Raw genomic sequence first — 22,004 nt, 5'->3', positions numbered from 1 at the left:
CAGCAGAATTGGCATCATCTGCGAGTATGTTAGAAATCTAGAACTTTGGAATTTTTCTAAATCAGCCTAGCATTTACAAAGTCCCAGGTCAGTGGTTTGTTTGTGCATTGAGAAGCACTGCTGTAGGATACATGTAGTTTGACCTCTTTTTTTTTTTTTTTTCCTTTTTGGGTCATACCCGGTGATGCTAAGGGGTTACTCCTAGTTCTGCACTCGGGAATTACTCCTGGTGGTGCTTGGGGGATCATATGGGATGCTGGGAATCAAACCTTTGTCAGTCGTGTGCAAGGCAAACACCCTACCTGTGCTGTTGATCTAGCCCCCAGTTTGACCTTTTTTGAGGTTGTGTTATATACTATCTTAAAGCTGGTTAAGTTTGATATCTGTGAACTTTGATGGCTGTATCTACTGAAAAAAAAATGTAGGTACTGTGTTCAATCTTTATAGTTAAGAGGATCAAATGATACAAAGTGTGAAAACATGTTTTAGGTTGCATAATAACTAAGGTTTTTCAACACTGGATTTTTTTAGTGATAATATGTTAAACTCATGTAAACTATTATTTTAAACTCACTCAAATATGTAGGAACTAATAATGGAATTTTTCTTATTCAACTTGAGAAATGGTCACAGATGTAAATGTATTGTTTTGAAATACTTATAAATGTCTATGCCCTTATGAGATGAGTAATTATGTATTTTTTAATAATTATAATTCCAATAATGCATCTCAGCTTCAAATAAGAACCTCAAACCAAACATGATGTTTTCCTCACTGAGGTCAAGCATAGATATATAATTGCAGGGTGGTTAGTTGTAAGTCTCATGTTATAAGATAATGCCCTGTGAGCAGTGCATTCCAAGCTTTTTAGTTTAAGAGCATCCTCTTAGATAATTTATTTTAGCATTTTACAGCATGCTATCTTCTTTTTCTAGGCAAAAGAGAAACAAAATGCAAAGAAAGCCCAGGAAACAAAATGAAGATGCTTTGGAATTTGTGCACATTTCTGCTTCTGCACTTAATTTCATGGAAACCATTAAGTATAAAGAACTTAGAGTAACATCCTAATTGACTGCACGTTTGGCAATGGTACCAGTCTGTCTTGTCTTTACTGCATGGATTCATAAACCTTTCCCTACCTGCATCATGTGCATGGAGAACATAGTAAATAAAAGTGGTGTTAGCGTGCTTACCCAAATTCCATTACTTAACCCTGGACCTGAGGACTCCTGAGGGTTTTCTGGATTATAACTACTGTAATGAACCTAGAAAATGCACAAATGATGTTTTTTTCTTGTAATTGTAATAATTAATCTTTCAATCTTTAAGCTCAATCAAGTGCTTAAAATTTATAAATGTTAAATCTTGACTAAACTGGATCTCTTGTTTCATCATTCACTGTATCACTGTCATCCCGTTGCTCATCGATTTGCTCAAGCGGACACCAGTAACGTCTCCATTGTGAGACTTGTTATTACTGTTTTTGGCATATCAATACGCCACTCGGAGCTTGCCAAGTCTCTGCCGTGTGGGCGAGATACTCTCGGTAGCTTGCTGGGCTCTCTGAGAGGGACGAAAGAATCAAACCCGGGTCAGCCACGTGCAAAGGCAAACGCTCTACCCACTGTGCTATCGCTCCAGCCAGTTTCATCATTAATGAAAAAAAAAAGTATTTCTTCTTTTGATACCTAAATATTTTGAGAAACTGAAAACTGATTCTGTCTCCCATACCAGTCATTTACAAAAGTCAGATCATTTTGAAAGGACACGAGGACCCATGTGGTTCCTATTGACTTTCATTGCTGCCAAAAGAAAAAGTCGTAAACATTCCGATTTCAGCATACTTTAGGCATTTGAGCTTGTTATGATTTATAGAATAATTTTCAAGGAATTGTATTATGTTTGAAAGCAATATTTTGGGTTAATAGCAAATGGTAATTTTGAAGTTTTTGATATAATTCTTGGTTTGAGCAACTTTCTCCCAACCTATTAAACTGAATCTGCAGTAAAAATTAGAGGTGTCACAGTAGAGATTTCATGCTTTAAAGAGAGACCAGTGGTGGTGGCCGAGGATCCTGTACCCGTTTCAGCTGACGTGGATAGCCCAGTAGTTTCCATGAACCGTGTGCCGATAGCCCACAAGGGAGCTCCCAACCTTCTTTTCCAGGGTGAACTTAGAGCTAAGGGAGTCACTCCCAGCAGAGTGTGGAGCCCGTGGCTCCAGTGTTCCCAGTGGTCCCTGTGGAGCTGGGGCGTTGCGTCATGCTGGGAGTGAACGAAGGGCCTACCTCTTGAGCTGTCCCAGCCCCAGTAAAGAATCACCGAAATTGACCTGTGACTCTTTCACCTTCTGTTATGGAAAAGTTACTGTGTATTTTCCCCCGCTTCCTTTTCCCCTGTTGAAGTGTTGAATAATTGGAGATCACATGTTGTGTTCGGGTTTAGTGTGACGCTTGCTGGGCGTGGCACTCCTTGGGTTGTGGCGCTTGCACCTGTGCTTGGTGGGGGTGGGGGGCAGGGGTTAGTTACACTCTTAGTTGAGGACTGGTGCACATTCTGGTGGTGTTAGCCAGGCTGACAGTCCTGCTTCCAGGGCTGCACTCCTGACACACTTCTCACTGAAAGGCACTTGTTTTTAAGTCTTGTTCTCTTTTTGTGGTGGTGATAGGGGGTGGGGGGACACACCTAGCAATGCTTGGGGGACAATATGTGGTGTCTGGGATTGAACTCAGGTTGGCTGCATGCAAAGCAGTGTGCCCTACCCACTGTACTATCTTTCTCTCCAGCTCCTGAAAGATACTTTTGTTTGTTTGTTTGTTTGTTTGTTTTTGGGCAAACTCAGCAATACTCGGGGGTTACTCCTGGCTCTGCACTCGGGAATCACTCCTGTCAGTGCCCGGGGTCCCATATGGGATGCCTGGGATAGAGCCTGGGCCTGCTGCATGCAAGGCAAGTGCCCTACTCCCTGTACTGTCACTCTGGCTGTGAAAGATACTTTTTTAAAATGAGAGCTGCAGTATCAAGATATTTGAAAAAAAGTTGTATGAAACTTGTGGTAATAAGTATAAGATTTTTTTTCTTTCTGTTTTAAAATACTTGCTTTACCTGCCACCTCTTTGCTGATTGCAAGTGTACGGTAGCCCTTGGTGATCATTCTGCCATTGAATCCAGAAATATGACTGCCAGCTCTAAGTCATGAAGTTGGAAATGTAAAGAGCACTTCAGACACACACACACACACACACACACACACACACACACACACACACACACACTGCCAGTGGTATGTTGAAAGTTTTTTTATAAAGGGACATATTTAAAAGAAATTCTTTGCTCATTTCACTTTTGTCTTTTTCTGAAATCTCACCCACTGATAGGGTAGATGGAGGCCCGTCTGTTTCATGCCTTTTAAAATAGCCAGCCAGCTCTAAGGCCTATGCTTCTGTTACTGTAAACAAGGAAAGCTTGCCAACAGCTGCAGTACCGGCTAGTTTCAGCTCATGTGTTTAGCTCCCAAGATAGCTGCCCTTTTTCTGGTTGAGAGCAGTCAGCTTGACTGCTGCTAGAATGAACAAATATTTGTTTTGAGATCATGAACCACAGGGACTTGCTCCCCTATCATTTAGACTATGATACTATGGCATTACATGCAGATAATTCCTTACTTAATCCTTTCAGTTGCTTAGAACATTTCAAAATACATTCAGAAATTTTTTTTTTTTCTGTAGAGGGATATTTTGGAATTCCTATAGGACCTCCCTCCCACCCCCGTAGGATTTCTAAAGAAAGAAAAATAATAATACACGCATAACTCTACTACCAAGAGAATTGCATTATTGTTTTAGTGTATTCAGCAGTTTAGTATGTAGTTTAAAAAAGAAAAGATCCTGATCTTTTATACATGTACTTTTGTTTTTGCATGGCCTCTCCACCTGTCAAAACAGATCTATGTGGTCTATACCATTTTTATTCATATTTTTTAATTTTATTTTTTTAGTGAATCACCCTGAGGTACAGTTATAGACTTAATAACTTTTGTGCTTGCATTTCAGTCATACAATGATTGAGTACCAATGCCTCCACCAGTGCCCATTTTCCACCACCAATGATCCCAGTATCCCTCGGACCACCCCCCATACCATTTTTATTGATTTTTTTTTGTTTTGTTTGTTTCCCTTTTTTGGGTCACACCTGGCCATGCACAGGGGTTACTCCTGGCTCTGCACTCAAGAATTATCCCGGTGCTCAGGGCACCATATGGGATGCTGGGAATCGAACCCAGGTCGGCTGCGTGCAAGGCAAATGCCCTACCTCCTGTGCTATTGTTCCAGCCCCCCCATACCATTTTTAAAGTAGATGAATTGATCACTTTTTGTATCATTAGTGACTCATTGCAGAACATTCAGATATTAAAAGGAATAGCAAGTAGCACTGAGAATTTTGAAACTACTTAGCTCCTTATGAAGGCATTGGGAGATTTGGAAGAGGGGGCTTGGGCTGGGATCTGTAAGAATGACTCCCAGCAAAGCTTACATTACTGATACCCCAGTGAAACTGCCATTTCTGGACTTCACCATTGAAATGACAGATGCCAGAGAACTCCATGGTAACTGTGATCTAGGAATGAAGGGCCAGCCCTGATTGTGGCCAGCTAGGGACTATACCCTAAAATGGTGTTTCTCAACTGAGGGCCATAAGGACCCTGTGGGCCCCCAGTATATTCCAAGGGAGCCACAGGTGACAATGGCAAAAGTGGTGGTAGTGATGGGGTGGGGGTTGGGGGTATTATTGAAAAAAGGTCCAGAAATGACCTAGAATGTAGAATTAGCCCCTCAGTGACTTGGTCTGCCCCTCAAAACAGCTATAACAGCAGGCAGATCTTCCATTCACTTTTCTGCAAGGGAATCTGGGAATAAACATTTAGCTTTCCGCTTCTGAAGTGTAGAAGACAGCTAGGAGGAGGGAGAGAAGGGGAAGGATGCTGAGTGCAAGTCCACTGTTTTTATACCTTAGTGCGTTCTCCACTAAAACAATTTTTACCTAGTCACTGTCACTCACTGTCATCCTGTTGCTCATCGATTTGTTCGAGTGGGCACCAGTAACGTCTCTCATTGTGAGACTTATTGTAACTGTTTTTGGCATATCAAATACACCACGGGAAGCTTGCCAGGCTCTGCTTGCCAGGCTGTCCGAGAGGGGCGGAGGAATTGAACACGGGTTAGCCGCGTGAAAGGCAAACACCCTATCGCTGTGCTATCACAGTCAGTTCATTTTTATTTTAGGAAAGAGGGGGAAAAATTTAATTCCATTGCCCAAAGATAATCATTATTTATGTTCTGCTGTATATCTCTCCAGAGAATGTACACTCAAATTTAAATGAAAAAGATATTTTTTATGAAAATACTATTATTTTGTTGCATTTTAAATACCAACATGTTTGTGTTAATATTTTTTAAAATGGTTTCTCAGTATTCTGTTACATAAATATGCTCTAATGTGGTTAACAAGCCCCCCGATATAAGGAATAACACAGAAGTATAAAAGCCTGACACTGGGGGCTGGAGCCATAGTACAGCCTGTAGGGCATTTACTTTGCACACAGCTGACCCGAGTTCAATCCCTGGTGTCCCTTACAGTCCCCTGAGCACCTCCAGGACTAATTTCTGAGTGCAGAGCCAGGAGTAACTCCTGGGCATTGCCAGGTGTATCTGCCCTTCCCCCCAAGAAAAAATTAGAAAGCAAACTGGGTGATATGATATCTTAATTTTTAAGAAAGTGATGTGACTTTCTAAATCAGTTACACATGAATATTCTTTAATCTGTTAACCCACGGTTAAGGCCAAGTAGAAATCAATAGGATAAAGATTTTCCACATATAGCATATATTGTCTTGAGAACTTGGGCAATTTATTCAGTATATGAGTTGTTTCACATGCTGGCAGTGTATAGTGGTGAAAAAACTCTGCCTTCATGGTGAGACAGGCAGTATGCAAGTGTATAATACTAACTTTTAAGTAGTAAGAAACAGAAGTAAGGCAGGGCGTAAGGATGGGGAGGGCTGAGGCTTGATAGGATGCTAGTTCGTTTTAAGCAGAGACCTGTGTGAAGAGAATTTTCTTTCTGACTCAGCACTATGAAACTGGATTGCATACAGACTAAAATAATTCAGAGCATTTCCAGTAAGGCTGATGAAACTTGACTTGGAGTGACAACATGAAAACAATTATTTAAAAATTATATAGAAAGGTTAGGACCCCTGGCTTACATAATTTATAGATTATCCAGATATTTTACATGATATATTTTTACCCTTCCTTGTGCTAATGATATATAGTACTGACTAAACCATAAAACCTGGGAATAAAATGTGCTTTAAAAATCAATTTGATACACATTATGACTAAACTCTAAACGTCAAGATGAAAACAGTTGGGCCAGAGAGAGTGAGAGCTCAGAGGGCCAGGCCCCAAGCTGTGCGCGCTGGAGACCCGGCTTCAAGCCACAGCGTCATATGGTTCTCTGAGCAACGCTGAGGGCCTCCCAGAGCTAGGAGTAAGCCCCTGAGCACTGCTGGGGTGGCCAGAGGGCAAACAAAGATCATTGAAAAATAAAGTGATGTGGTATTTAACATATTTCACTTAACACAGTACCCCAAGGTCCATTCACGTTTTTTGCACATGGCAAGATTACATTGATTTTTGGTTTTGTTTGGGGGACTGTATGGTGCTGAAGGATTCACCTGGGCATCTCGAGTGCAAGGTCCATGGTACAGTCCTTTGAGCAATCTCCCCAGTCCAAGCAGTCAGTATTTCCCATGGCTAAGTAGTATTCTGGTGCAGTATTCACATTCTCATCACTGATCAATGGACAAGGGTTGTTTTCATACATTTTCATCGTTGATCAATGGACATGGGTTGTTTTCCTGTCTTGGCTATTGTAAATGATGCACATAGATAAATGTATATGTTTTGGATTTAGTGTTTTGCTTCCTTCAGGTAGATGGCTGGGAATAAAATTTCTGGATCACATTTCTAGTTTTAACTATTTTGAGGAAGCTACTTAATTTTCTTTTTATAGTGGCTGTGCTGAGTCTTACAACATTTTGAATGAATTTATCTCATACAAGAGTATACCGAAAGATGCTTCCGAAAGTTGAAATTGAACAGAACATACGTTCTCTATTTATATGCTTATATGTGTTACAACCTATTTGAATGATAATTTATTGTACAGTCTAAGGCATACCTGCAATACCTTCTGAGCAATAATGTAAATGCTTATGGGATACTCCCCATTGATGGCAATTCTGGCATCTCAAATATGTTATTTTACTTTCTTCACTTTTCTTTTCCCTTTCAGAGAAGCCATGTCTATAACCTAGCTGTTCAAAGTGTGCTTTGTAGACCAGCAATGTGTGACCCTGTTAGAACAAGAGATCCTGCCCTAGACCCATTTAACCAGAATCTGCATTTTAACAAGATGCCCAGTTGATTTGTAGCACACAAAAATTTAACACAGTCTCATATGTATGGAAATAAATATTGACTTTATATCAATACTGTGCTTCCCTCCTTGCCCCTTACTTAAGAAATGGGTTTTGGGTTTATAGTTTTGACAGCAAGATGTAATTGATTTGAAAAATTCACTAAGAATAAACTGCAAAATCATTCACAGTCTTGTTGCTCTATCCTGTATTTTGTCCTATTCTAATCCTTGTAAGAAATGAAGTAAAACTTAATTATTCCTGCTTGTAGGATGAAAACCCTAAAACACTTAAGTAAATAACTTGGCCGCTTTCACATAGCTGGTAAGTGGGGTGTGGGGTTGGGGAATAGAATTCAAATGCAAATTAACTGGCTCCAGAGTTTAAACTAGTTTTTCTTCCCCTCCTTCTCATTCTCTTTGTATTTTTCCAACCCGTCCTCCCTCCCAACAATCATATCCAGCCTCTTCATATTCTGAGGTGAAAATTTCATTAATAGAATCATACAGTGGAGATGTTTACATGAGAAAACTGTCTGGATTTATTAGATGCGTTGTAGGAGACATTGGTGATCTTTGCTGAGTTATTAAGGAATGCGCAGTGCAGATGGTAACCAGGAGCTCTGGGACCCGCTGCTGTCTAGGGTCATTCTAATGGTTTGATTACAGACTAACAACCTCTCATGGTCAGACCTCCCAGGCCGTGTCTCCTAGTGTGGTTGTCAAGGTCCAAGATTTGCCCTTTCACTTTATGATTTGAGGCATTTAGAGTATACACTTATGGAAGGTGATAAGGGCATTGGATAGCTGAGAATACTTAATAAAGCTTGCAGGAGACTATTGTATGCCTGGAAGACAGTTTATTATGCAGTTATAATTGCCAAAGCAGACCAGATATCTCCATTGGACTATCGATACATTCTCCTTAGCAAGGAAATCAAATTAAGACCAGAAGTTGGTTGACCAGAGAACTGCCACAGAGAAAATGATTTGTTTTTAGAAATACTGACTATGATAGTTTGTGCTTTCCCATGTAAGACTCCAACCACATTACTTGGTGCATACCACCCCTCAAAAATACTACTACCCCTTTCTCCTAGGGACACAGTGATAGCATTTTAAACTTCCTAATCATTTTACTGGTTGACATTTTTCTTCTATTAACAAATGTTTTAAAATATGTTAAAATTTCATATATATACATATATATCTATATATTTATATAGATATTACTGTCACTATCACTGTCATCCTGTTGTTCATCTATTTACTCGTGTGGGCACCAGTAACGTCTTTACTCCTCCCAGCCCTGAGATTTTAGCATCCTCTCCTTACTCGTCTTTCCCAACAATTGGAGGCTCTTTCATGGTCAGGGGAATGAGACCTGTCGTTACTGTTTTTGGCATATTGAATATGCCATGGGTAGCTTGCCAGGCTCTGCTTGTGTGGGCAGGATACTCTCGGTAGTTTGCTATATTCAAATATATATATATATGAAATATATATATTTCAATTTTGTCCTAATCTGGCTACTCAATGGTTCTTGAGAGGCTCCTTAAATTAAATTGTCTCCAGATAAAAGGGATTAAAATATTTTTTTAATTAGAAAGGCGTATGATTTACAAAGTCATGCATAGTAGACTGTCAGGCACACAATGCTCCAATACCAGTCCCACCACCATTGTGACTTCCCTCTACCAATGTTTCTAGGTTCCCTCCCAGCCCGCCTCCCTGGTAGGTGTATTTTCCTACCCAACTCTGGCCCATTTTTTAAAAAAAAATTAATAAATATTTGGGGGGAGTTCGAGGGCTGGAGCAGAACTTAAGCAAAAGTGACATCAACCCCATTCTGTAGCCAATGGTAGACATATATTTAAGTTTGGTTTTTCTGTCTTCTCTCTAGATCTACTGCAGCCCTTCTCTTGTCTCTCTCCTCTTTCTCTTTCACCCTTGCCCCTAGACTACACACAGCCAGGGAGCAAAATCAACATAAGAAAGCCCTTCCTGAGGGCTGTCAGGTTTAAAGGCAACACTACCTATGGGTATTCCAAAGCCCTTCCTGACTCTTAGGCGTTTTTTTCCCCTCCTTTTCTTAGTCCAAACACTCATTAACATCTTAATACTAGTTATTTTTGTGTGGACATAGCAAAAGATACATTGAGGCTTTCGAGGCAGCTCTCCTGGGAACATCTTGCCAGACTCAGACTACATCACTCAGGCCAGATTAATCATTCCTCACCCTAGCAGGGTCCGAATCTAGTTATCACTGTTTGGATCATGACAGCATTTGTCCATGACCAAGCTCTTAACTTACAGTTGAGCATTAGGCACTTTGGCCAGGCCCATCTCGATGCCAAGGTAGCACACAACTCACCGCTTGCCCTGGGTCCGTCCTGTCCCTCATCAGGACCCTACTTTTGGGGGGTGCTAGGAAATAAGGGCAGCTGAGGCTTAGGTCGAGAGATCAGATGCCCAGGAGGAAAATATCATGTAGAGTTAAATGACTCCCAGGTTATGAAAGCATAGCATTTGCTAAGTCTTCCTGTGTCCATACAAAAAGGACATTGCTCTGAATAAACTATGCAAAGGACTCAAAGAGAAGAGAAAAACAGTATTTACAAGTCAACAGAACACTAAGAAAGAAGTTACAAATAAACACAGGAATGTGAGCACTGTGATGGGAGTAACCCAATAAACCTAAACTACCTGAGGCTATGTTATCCTACAAATCCCCCTTTTTCTTTTTACAAAAACACACAAATTTGAAAATGAAGAACAATTCCAAATCACAACACAATTTCAAATCACAATACAGTTTTATTAGTTGTACTAAGATTTCAGTCCAACCCTGGTCCCAGAATAGTGCTTGTACTAAAGCGTCCAATTGTTCTGCACTATCCAGGGGTGATGAGAGTCACCAATGATGAGAGTCATTTAGTCCTGTTCTGAAGAAATGAAGTGTCTGGGTCAAAATTGAAGAGTTGTTGCTATAACAGCATCAGTAGTGGTTGCAAGCAATGAGTCCGAGGGAAGCAGCTATTAGGAGTCTGATAAATTTCAGGAAGTACTGGATCAGTCGGGGAGCACTGGAACAGGAGCATCAAAACTTCTGGCAGGAGAACTTCAGCAGAGGAAGGTAGCCATTCTCTGGTCAGGTTCCTTGGCAGTCATATATATGCACTACAGTTGGGCATGTATAACCCATCGCACACACCTCTGCATTACAGATGTATCTGAGACCCCTGCCCCCACCCTTTTCACCTCCACCTGCCTCTTTACTTTTTCCTTTGATTCCTTTTCTGTAAAAGGATTATTTCTTATAAGTTTGTATAATATCTGGATATGAGGAGTCAGTGTTTCTGTTCTAACGCCAATATGATCTTAATAGTGTATACCTGAAACAGTAATCTAATTAACACTTTTGGAATTTCCCCAAGCTTACTGTAGTGGAATTTTTTCTTTCAATGTATATGGAATTGTTATTGGAGTAGTTGTGTGGCTATTGGGGGGATGTAGCTGCTTCTTCAGATTTTAGGTTGCAGTTTGCTTGGATTAGCATCTGCAATAAAATGAAATATATAAGTAGCCTTATCATATCTCCCACAAGTAACTTGGTCACTCTAGTGACCACCAATCCAAGAGCTATATATTTTGCTGAGTTTTCTTGAAGCTGTTTAAACAGATTCACAATTAAAGAAATTGGACTCCGCACATAGTTTCCTTGGTAACCTGTTACCTTGGTGCAGTATGTCAGACAGTTGTCTTGGGAGCTTGAATTTAGGCCACCTGGGATTCTAGTCATGTCATGCTATAAACTATTGTGTGAACTTGGCCTATATTTGAGGTCTGTGGAAATGTCCTCAAATCCTTTGTTACAAGTTCCAAGTAGCACTTGCCAAGCAAACAGATGGCTTTCTTGTCTGCTTATACGACTGACCCTTAATGCACAAATATCGCTCTAGTAAAGTCTCACTGTATTAGATACTTCATCTTTCTCATGGGATCTAAATGTAGAAATCAGAAGGAGAAGATCCTCCCTCCCTCTTTTCTTTCTTTTCTTTTCCTTCTTTTCTCACCTGATATTTCTTAAGCTTTAGTTTTTGTATTTTGGGGAATCCATTCCCCTCACACTTAGAAACTTATAAACAGCCTTATAAACTTACAAATCTCATTTATATTAATGTCTTGAATTTTTTTTCTTTCAACCTCTAAGATGGTATAAAGACTATATGTAGAATAAGCCATGCATTCTAGCAGAATTTCCACCTAGGACGGGAATCATTTGTATACACAATCTTGATAGCTTCTTTCCCAGTGTTCCTGCAAAACAAAAGGGACTAGCTCCTTAGTGAATATATATTTATTTTAGTTTCATGTTTTGGGTTTTTTTTTTTTTGTGTGTGTGTGTGTGTGTGGAGAAAGGGGTCCCCCTCTGGTGCTGGGACCAGGTCCTGCAGTGGGGGGGGGGGGCTGGAGCACACCAAGCTCGCACTCCATCCCTTGGGACTAGCTCTCTAGCCTGATAATCATTCTGGGCCTTGTGATAAAATTACCATTGAAAAATTTTTGATTAATATGCCTTATCATCTGTAAATGTTAGGACAGATACCCTGCTATAAGTACCATATGATAGTATTATTGAAGAAGCGAGACTGAAGATAGACTTGAGTATCTACTGATTCATAATTTAAAAGTATTAAGGATCTACTCTCTGGCCCAACACTGTGTTAGGGACACACACCTTGCATGTGTGAGTTCCTGACTTCAATTCTGCCACCAGGGTAAAAACAAACAAACAAACATGATTTTGCTCTTGATCTTTAGAATTAGACTGAGTTTTTGTCTTGATTTGTTTTGGGGCTACATCCAGCATTGCTCAGGGGTTATACCCGGCTCTGCACTCAGGAATCACTCCTGGTGGGCTCAGGAGACTATATGGGATATCAGGGATCGAACCCAGGTCAGCCATGTGCAAGGCAAGCGCCCCACCTGCTGTACTGTTTTTTTTTTAAATGTAGGAGTACTGCTATTTACTCAGCCATTGATTAAGCTGATTAAATTGGGCATGAACTCCACATTAGTTATTTTTTATTGAATCACCGTGAGATACAGTTACAAAGCTTTCATGTTTAAAATTCAGCATACAGTGATCGAACACCCATCCTTCAACCAGTGCATGCTTTCCACCATCAATGTCCATTCCCCCACCCCCCCAACGCAGTCCTCACCCTGCCTCCATGACAGGCAATTTACCCAATACTCTCTCTCTCTACTTTTGGGTATTATGTTTTGCTTGAAATTTCCCACCATTCTGCCAGGGACAGAAGCTAGATCATTTATTGTCCATTGCTCATTTTAAATATCATGGGTGCCCTGGCCTCGCACTCCTGAAATCCTATATTGTAAATGGTTAGGTTCCAGAGACATTTCTGTAGGGAACTAATCCATTTTGGGATTCAATTGGGCGTCTCTGAACCAGGGCAGTTGGTGCACTAAGATGGCTCTCAGAAGCACATTGTGGAGGTGATAGCCAGGCCAATGAGTGGGCGGGGGGCCGGGGAGGGACAGCCAGATGCCTCTACCACCATGTGGCATGGAGATTTAGTCCTGGAACCTGCATACCTGGGCTTTGCTTGTGGAAGCTCTTGGTTGTTGGGATTCCAATTGGAGTAGGTGGGAAGACTGCACCTGCTCCATCTGGGGTACCCTGGTGAAATTGGCTCAGCATGGGGCCTGGAGAGATCTCTGGCTCTGTGGTGTCTCTGGGACTCGCTGCTGTGTCTCTGGCTTCTGATCTCTTTTGATATTTTTTTATGGGTCTCTGAAGCAAGGCCAGTAATAGAATTTACAGGGTGGCGCTGGAGTTGGTTCGTGGGGGTGACTGCCAGTGCTTCCATGTGTATTGAGAAGTTGGGGGAGGTAGCCCACCCCAATCCCATGAAAGCCTGGAGATTTCAGTCACACACCCCAAATCCATGAAAGCCTGGAGATTTCAGTCACAAAACCTGCATACCTGAATTTTCAGCAGACTATATCTAGGTGAGGTCCATCCTGAGATAGTGGAGTCAGGCGGGGGTATGGCGGAGATTTTGGATTGTAGAAGCAAGTGGCTACTGAGGGATCTGCTTGGGCAGGCACAGGCCAACCTGCCCCCCTCTGATTTACCCCAGTCTGTTCAGCCATGCGCAGGTCCAAGATTAACTGTGACTTTTGATCTCTTTTGAGATTTATCTATGGGTCTCTGAAATAAGGCCTATAAGTGAGCTTGTATAGCTGAGCTGGAGGTGGTTTGTGGGCATGGCTCCCACATACCTAACTTTTGACTTTAATTTCTTGGTAAACTTGATCCCAAGTTGTTGGGGTCTGGCCAAAGGCACAAGGGCAATTTTGGGGTGTCAGGAAGCCTGAAGGCACCATCAGGCTGCTGATGCACTCACCCCGAAGGCACAGGTTGACCTGTTGGCGGCACCATACCCCCTCCTACTTTACTATATCTCTGTCCCTAAACAGGGTTTCACTTCTTGGAATTCTAAGGTTCACTGATGACAATTTTCTCAAAGAGCAAGAATAACATTATTCTTACTAGTACATTAGACAAAACAGTCTAAATTAAGATTGGTTTGCCTCACATGTGATTAAAATGTTTACATAGTTTGAACAAATGTTTATGAAAATCCACCTTCCACTTGATATACCAACATACTAATGCATTTTGTGGTCACAATGCAAGTCTTCTTGTTAACATTTTTCTTTTTCCAAATTAAGTGGTAGCTTATTTTGTTAGGAAGAAGCAAGGAGAATAATAATGATGTGAGTTGGTTTAGGTAAACATTGATATTAAATAGAAATGGCAACTTCTTCCTAAAGCAATTTTTTTAGAAAGATGTGAGGAGAGAGAAAGAAATATGTGTTCAAGTGAGAGGACAGGCTCCTCCAGAGTAAAATAGTTAAGTAAAGGAACATAGAGATGAGGAAGCAAGATACGTCTTCAAGGGAAAACTCGAACTTGAAGAACAAGCTTAAAAGAGTTTTGATTGAAGTAATGCAGCGTTATAAATTTCAGATGTGCATCATTAAAAATCAGCATCAGTCTAAATTACATTATGTTTATTGCTAAAAATATCCTTCAACTTTATTCTTCACAATACAATTGAATTTATCGGACTTACTAACCCCCCTTCTCTTTAAACGTGGAGAAGATGCCGGAGACATGAAACAGGTTCTTCAAGGACAGTTGTCAGAATCCTGGGGCACTGGACGAAAGAGAGCCAAGTAAAAACTATTCCAGCCTTAGTCCTTCATGTACCTTGAACACTTTCTGACCCAGTGATGGTCCGAACAGATAAGGAAAGATTTCTCTTCCATTTTGTACATGATTTTGAACACCTAGGTCTAGCACCAGTCCCCCTCAAAAGACTCAAGTCCTTTTCTGCCAGTATGGGTTGACTCTGGACACTACTGATCTCCCCATTTATGGCCCTTGACTTCTTACCCCCACCCATGTTTCTTCATTTTCTAGCGTTCCTGTAATCAGGCAAAGCAGAAAATGAATCGAGAAGTTAACTTGGCAGAAAGTAACCATTAATGCAATTGCAACTTTTTAGTTCCAATTTTATCCACATTTGGGACCCAGTGAAATATTTCTTAGGAACTTGGGAGTTAGGGAAATGACATTGTGCATGAGATGCCATTCCTTCTTGTCTATTCAAGAATAACATTCCATAAATGTTTCTCTACATTGGTGTTTTTTTTTTCCAACTTTTTATGGATTCATTCCAACTAGTTTACAAAAAACAGGTTGTTGATTCCACTTAATCACTGGGGAATGTGGTCATGTGATCTGTGCAATTTATTTTTGAAATTCCCTTTGTGATTTATGGAGAACATTGATGTGATTTGGGAGGTGATCAGAAGGTGACAATCACAAAATAAGAGTAGTTGAGGAGAAAGAAAGGGAATAAATGAAAGAAAGGCTACTTGCTGATACAAGGTCGACCACTGGACTTTGTTGCATGAGTGAAATAGAACACATAATTTTATTTACTTTTGAAATAATTTTATTTAGAGAAATGTGAGAAGAGAAAGAGGGATGGGGGAGAGAGGGAGAGGGAGAGAGAGGAGAGAGAGAGAGAGAGAGAGAGAGAGAGAGAGAGAGAGAGAGAGAGAGAGAGAGAGAGAGTCTTGAATACGGGCTTCCCCAGAGGGGAGCAAGCTGAGAGTCCACAGCTCAGGTGAAACGTGGGCAATTGAGGCTCTGCACTCAAGAATGACTCCTGAAGGACTGAAAGGACCGGATGGGGTGCCAGAGATAAAGCCTGAGTTTGTCCTACCCATTGCACTGTCTTGCCAGCCTCCCAGAACACCTAATTTTAGATTTTTCTAATTGTTTTAATTTCCAATAGCTAAATGCCATCTATTAGTAGGTAGCACTGTAGCACTGTCATCCCGTTGCTCATCGATTTGCTAGAGTGGGCACCAGTAACATCTCCCATTGTGAGACATGTTGTTACTGTTTTTGACATACCAAATAAGCCACGGGTAGCTTGCCAGGCTCTGCCGTGCGGGCGAGATACTCTCGGTAGCTAGCTGGGCTCTCCAAGAGGGGTGGAGGAATCGAACTCAGGTCGTCTGCGTGCAAGGCAAACGCCCTACCTGCTGTGCTATCGCTCCAGATTTCATAAATCAATCTAATATAGTGCTAATAAATAAGTTATGAGTAAAATAATTTGAGTAGAGTTAAGAACTCATTTACTGGTTGAGGATGTACTTCAGGTGGTAGAGCCCATGCTTAACAGGCAAGAGGCCCCGGGTTAATCCTCTCTGGCCTGTGGCACCAACTAGGCTGGCTCCCACAGCTAACAACGGAAACAAAAACAAGTGGGAAAGGCTGCGTTTTGGTCGCCCAGACAATAGATCCTAAGTCAGTCTCCAGACTGGTATTTTAGCAGTACGTGGTATTTTAATAGTTAAATGGTGACATTGTAGAGCAGGGAGCATCATCCCGCATCCTCTTCTATCACTTCTTCCCTCCCCTGTGGGTTCTTCCCAAACAGGAGATAACGCCCGTCCACGCTGTGCCCATCTGGGCCTTTCTGGTGATGTGTGTCTATCATGATTGAGTTACGACTTGGTTCTCTTCTGACTCATGACTTTCAGCTTACCTATCCTTCCCGCAATGTCCTCAGAGCTCTGTGTTATCCTCTCCTGCCCCCGCACGCGGATGAGCCATCTTCAGAGCCATGTTGACTTATCTCCCCTGGAATCCGGAAGCGAATTTACTTACAACAGTCAGCTCATGTTTGTATTCAGGAAGAATCTAGGTTTTGCACAAGCCACTGGGAGAATGATCCATAAAATATTCTGCTCTTGCTGCTGCCTCCTCCAGTCACACACCCTCCCTGAGCGAAGCTGCCTCCAGTGCTCTCCCACACACATAATGAACAGGTAGCAAGGCTTTCGTTGTGTTAGAATGACTTAGATGAAAAAGATTCTGTGACTAGAGGAAAATAGCGTTGACTTTCCTCTTATGATGTTCTCTATTGTCAGATGTCTCTGTTCTCAGATTCGAGCCAGGCATCTACAGGGATGATGCCCAAGGTCTGGTTTTGCTCCCAAGGTCCTGCTCTACCACCTACTGAACTTCTCCTTCTACACGTTCTCTGTAATCTCAAGCTGATCACTCCCCCGAAATAAGACTCACAGCTTCTCTCCTGACTTACCTGTTCCCTTATTGGTAACCAGATACCAACATTTGCATGTTGCAGTCATCTTTGAGATGCTCTATCTTCTCCTCCTACATGCTCTTGGGAGCTAGGTCAACTTTGTAATGACTCATCACCACCTTCTTTGCATTGCCAGGCCACCACCGTAATATGGGCAGGGCCATCTTTAAAATGTCCTGATTCCCCTAGACATTGTTCAAATTTAAATACCAATCTGACTTAGCAGTGAAATAAACTCACAGAGCCTAACTTACATATTAACTTTTTTTGTTCTTTTGTTTTTGGGTCACACTCCTCGATGCACAGGGGTTACTCCTGGTTGTACACTCAGGAATTACTCCTGGTAGTGCTCAGGGGACCATATGGGATGCTGGGAATTGAACCTGGATTGGCTGCGTGCAAGGCAAATGCCCTACTTGCTGTGCTATTGCTTCAGCCCTACATGTTAACATTTTAAATACAATTATATTGGAGTTTGTGAATGCAAATTTTATTTTATTTTATTTGGTTTTGGGGTCATGCCTGGCAGTGCTCAGGGTTTACTCCTGGCTCTGCATTCAGGAGCCAGGCTCAGGGGACCATATGGGAAGCCAGGAATTGAACCTAATTCTGCAGTGTGCAAGGCAAGTACCCTACCTCTCCAGCCCCTAGTGTGAATTTTTAATTTACTCTTTTTTTTTCTCCTGGTAAAATGTGAGAGAAAAAAAAGAAGAGGGAGCTTCAGTTGGGATATAAGTAATTACAAAATGAAATATGCTGCTGAAAGTAAACTTCTTGTTTTAATACCTCAGTTTCACTGTGGCCCTAAACTGAATGTGAGTGAACACTGCGGCCCTGAAAAAGAAAATTTGTTAAAATTTTCAGCTACCCTACCCATGCCCAAAGGAAAAATGTTGCTTTTCAAAATTATTACTGTGTATCTCCCCTTTGATTTGCTTTATTTTCCTCTTCAAGCTTCCCCAGCCATACTTTTCTTTTCGGAAAATTGAAATGCCTCCTAAAGGAACTGTAGACTCTATTCATAGTGCACGTCACATCTCAGTGCTGAAGAGATCGTGCAGTGGGTAAAGCACTTGCCTTGCACATGCTTGACCCGAGTTCAGTCCTTCAGGCACTTCCAGGAGTAATTCCTGAGTGCAAAGCCAGGAGTAACCCTTATGTATCACCAGATAGCGCCCCCAAATAAAACAAAACTATGTCACAGCTCAACAGTTTGGCTGGAGCCCACTGTTTTGTTTTTCTGTTGGGGTTCCCCTCAACTGTGCTCTGAGGGCCATGCAGTGTATGGGATGAATGTTAAACTCGGCTTGGACAGCCTGGACTCCAGCCCTTTCAGCCATCTCTCTAACTCGGGGAGCAACCCCCTTTTGGGGGGCCTTAAAAATACTTTAAATACTGTGGCTTACAAAGTCGTTCACAATACAGTTGTCCCGGGCATTCAATGTTCCAATACCAATCCCACCTGTGTGACCTTCCCCCCGCCGCTGTCCACAGTCGCCCGCCAACCCCCCTGCCAAGTCTGCCCCTTAGCAGGCACGAAATAATTTATTTTGTATTTCTTGTTATACAAAAATGGCAAGTGGAATTATCAAAAAAATCGTTCAAAAAATAGTTCAGTAAAAGAAAATTTGTGAAAATTGTTCTATCTCAAAGGGGTTATTAAAGTTATTGTCTGAGGATTTGCTGCGCTATGTGTTTGATTTTGTTTTCTTTCTTTTTTGTTTTTTTGTTTTTTTTGCTTTTTGGGTCACAGCCAGTGATGCTCAAGGGTTACTTCTGGTTCTGTACTCAGGAATTACTCCTGGCGGTCCTCGGGGGACCATATGGGATGCTGGGGATTGAACTTGGCTGCTTGGAAGGCAAACACCCTACCCACTGTACTATTGCTCCAGCCCCTGCGCTATTTGTTTGAGTTGAATGTTCTGTGTTCTTGTTTTTGCTTACTGAGCTTAGTTCGCTGCTAGGTGACGTCCCCATCTGGTTTGCAATGCTCCTGCTAGGCTGTCAGGATTGTGCAGCCCATTTTAACCTAGTTCTTACCCGGACCTCTTTTTTTTTTTCTCATTCACTTCATTTTCAGTTGATTTACCCTTGAGGTTAATGCCCTACAATTTGAGGAGTGTAGCGGAACATTTTTATAGGTGTCTAAGATTCAGCAGGTTCCCCCCCAAAGTCCCAGTGTCTTCTCATACCCAAATGACACCCCCCTCCTTTCCTTCAGACAAGGCCCTAGTAGTTTTCTGTGGGTTCCAGAGCTTCGCTGTTTCTTTTTGGGGGCCAGTCTGTTTACTGTATTTATTTATGGTCAGCATACGAGTGAAACCATTCATTCAGTTCCTGACTTAGTTCAATAGCAAAATCACCTCCCTTTGGTCCTCCCTTTGGTCTTCAAATAACACCACTGTGTCACCCTTTGAAATGCCAAACTGTAGCTGCTCCCCTACTTCTTCTGCCCCACCCCCACTGCCTCCAGCCAAGAGAGATTTATTAGCTGGACCGCTCCAACCTCCAAGCCCTTCCTCCCCCTGAACTGGGTCTGAATCTAAGCTGGATTCCTTCAGAGAAGAACTTCGCAGAAGTTCTGGTCTTGTTGGCAGCATGCACTTTGAGCATTTCTCTTTCTTTCTCTTTTTCAAAAAGGTTTGTTTTATTCTTATAAAATTGTTCACTATGATTTATTACATTAAACATTTCAACACCAATCCCACCACCATTACACCTCCCCACCACCATTATTTCCAGTTTTCCCAACCGCCACCCGAGCCTGCCCCAAGAGCAGGCCCTAAATGATTTATTTGGTATTTCTTGTGATGATTAATTCGCTAGAAATGATTTTTAAAAAATGTCGTTAGATGAGAGTGTGTGAAGGTTGTTATATCTCACCCTGGAGACCTTGTAGAAGCCCTTGTAGAAGAGCTAACTAACATGTTGTTACAGGTTCAGCCTGTGTGTTAATATTTTCTTAATCGGTATTGGTTGAGCATTTCTTCATGCATCTCTTCCTGCAGTTCTGCAAGCCGAGAAGCCTGCAGGAGCTGCTCCCATTGCAGGCGTGGGTACCGCCTGCTGCCAGGGACAGACCCCAGGCCTCCTCTTGGGGAAGCACCAGCCCCTGCTCCTCTGCTTCTGGAACATTCGCAGGATGCCCCTTAGCGTCCCGGGAGGCCCTGGAAGCAGGGCAAAGCCACAGGCGATCCCGTTTTTCCCACCCCGCAAATCGGAGAGAGGCTGGATCCGCTCTGCTTTCCTGCAGCGTTGAGGGCAAGGCCAGGCTCTGTCCCTGCTACAACATGCACGCGTCCCTGTGCTCTTTCTGTGCCTTGGGGGAGAATCAAAAAGGCTTGGGGCAAGTGGGAGGCTGCAGGAAGCAAGAGCCGAGCCAGCTGCCCTGTGCTGTGCCATGGAGATGGGCGACCCCGTGGGGCTGAAGCTTGCTGTCCTTCATGCATTTTCTATCATATCAAAATGTGTTGGGGACTTGTTTTCAAAAGCAGAGATCAGGGCCAGGGAGCAGGAAAGTCCTGAGGGAGACACACCCCCTGCCATCCCGGATCTCCATATGGTGTCCCCCCCAGTGTGCCTCCCCCCCAACACCCAGGTCTGTCCCCAAACAAATGAACAGAATCTGGTTTTCTACTCAGTTTACTTCGTTTTACTAAGAGTCTTTTTTTTTTTTTTAATTGAATCACTGTGAGATACAGAACTTTCATGTTTGAGTTTCAGTCATACAATGATTGAACACCCATCCCTCCACCAGTGCACATTCCCCACCACCAATGTCCCTAGTATTATTGTCCCCCCCTTACCAGCCCCCCCACCTCTATGGCAGACTGCCCCCATACTCCTAAGAGATACTGTTTTTATTAAAAAAATTTTTTTATTAGTGAATCACCGTGAAGTACAGTTACAAACTTACAAACTTTTGTGTTTGCATTTCAATCATACATACAGTGACTGTTTACCCTCTCTGCACCAGTGCCCATTCTCCTCCACCAATGTTCCTAGTATCCCTCCCACCACCTCCACCCCATCCCGCACCACTCCACCCTGCCTCTGTGGCAGGACATTCCCTCTTGTTCTCTCTCCTGTTGGGTGCTGTAGTTTGCAATAGAAGTGTTGAGTGTCCTTCATGTTCGGTCTATAGTCTACTTTCAGCACACATCTTTCAACCCGAATGGGTCCTCCCGACATCTTCTACTTGGTGTTCCCTTCTCTGTCTCAGCTGCCTTTTCCCCCAGCATGTGAGGCCAGTTTCCAAGCTGTGGGGCAGATCTCCTGGTCCTTATTTCTACTACCCTTGGGTGTTAGTCTCCCATTCTGTTACTTTATATTCCACAGATGAGCGCAATCTTTCTATGTCTGTCTCTCTCTTTCTGACTCATTTCATTCAACATGATACTTTCCATGTTGATCCACTTATATGCAAATTTCATGACTTCATCTTTTCTAACAACTGCATAGTATTCCATTGTGTAGATGTACCAGAGTTTCTTTAACCAGTCACCTGTTTTTGGGCTCTCTGGGTTTTTTCCAGATTTTGGCTATTGTAAACAGTGCTGCAATGAACATAGAAATGCAGATGTCATTTCTACTATACTTTTTGCCTCTCCGGGATATATTCCCAGAAGTGGTATTGCTGGGTCAAATGGGAGCTCAATTTCTAATTTTTTGAGAATCATCCATATTGCTTTCCAAAAGGGCTGAAACAGTCGGCATTCCCACCAGCAATGAAGAAGAGTCCCTTTCTCCCCACACCCATGCCAACACCAGTTGCTTTTGTTCTTTCAGGTGTGGGCTAG

General features: G+C 42.3%; 1 protein-coding gene across 4 annotated transcripts in view; it reads left to right on the top strand.

The window, feature by feature from the left end:
- The window catches only part of UCHL5 (ubiquitin C-terminal hydrolase L5), a 40,606-nt gene extending 33,047 nt beyond the window's left edge, over window positions 1-7,559 (top strand). For all 4 annotated transcript variants that reach the window (XM_055144319.1, XM_055144318.1, XM_004619916.2 and 1 more), the window contains exon 11: window positions 937-7,559. In XM_055144319.1, coding sequence (XP_055000294.1) covers window positions 937-981 — 45 coding nt within the window. In that variant the 3' untranslated portion in view covers window positions 982-7,559. The remainder of the gene's footprint in view (window positions 1-936) is intronic.
- Window positions 7,560-22,004: the final 14,445 nt, after the last annotated feature.

This window comes from Sorex araneus, chromosome 7 (genome assembly GCF_027595985.1).
Source record: "Sorex araneus isolate mSorAra2 chromosome 7, mSorAra2.pri, whole genome shotgun sequence".
Classification (NCBI taxonomy): domain Eukaryota; kingdom Metazoa; phylum Chordata; class Mammalia; order Eulipotyphla; family Soricidae; genus Sorex; species Sorex araneus.
Note: the sequence above shows the minus strand (reverse complement) of the source record. Positions and strands in the feature narration are given on the sequence as shown.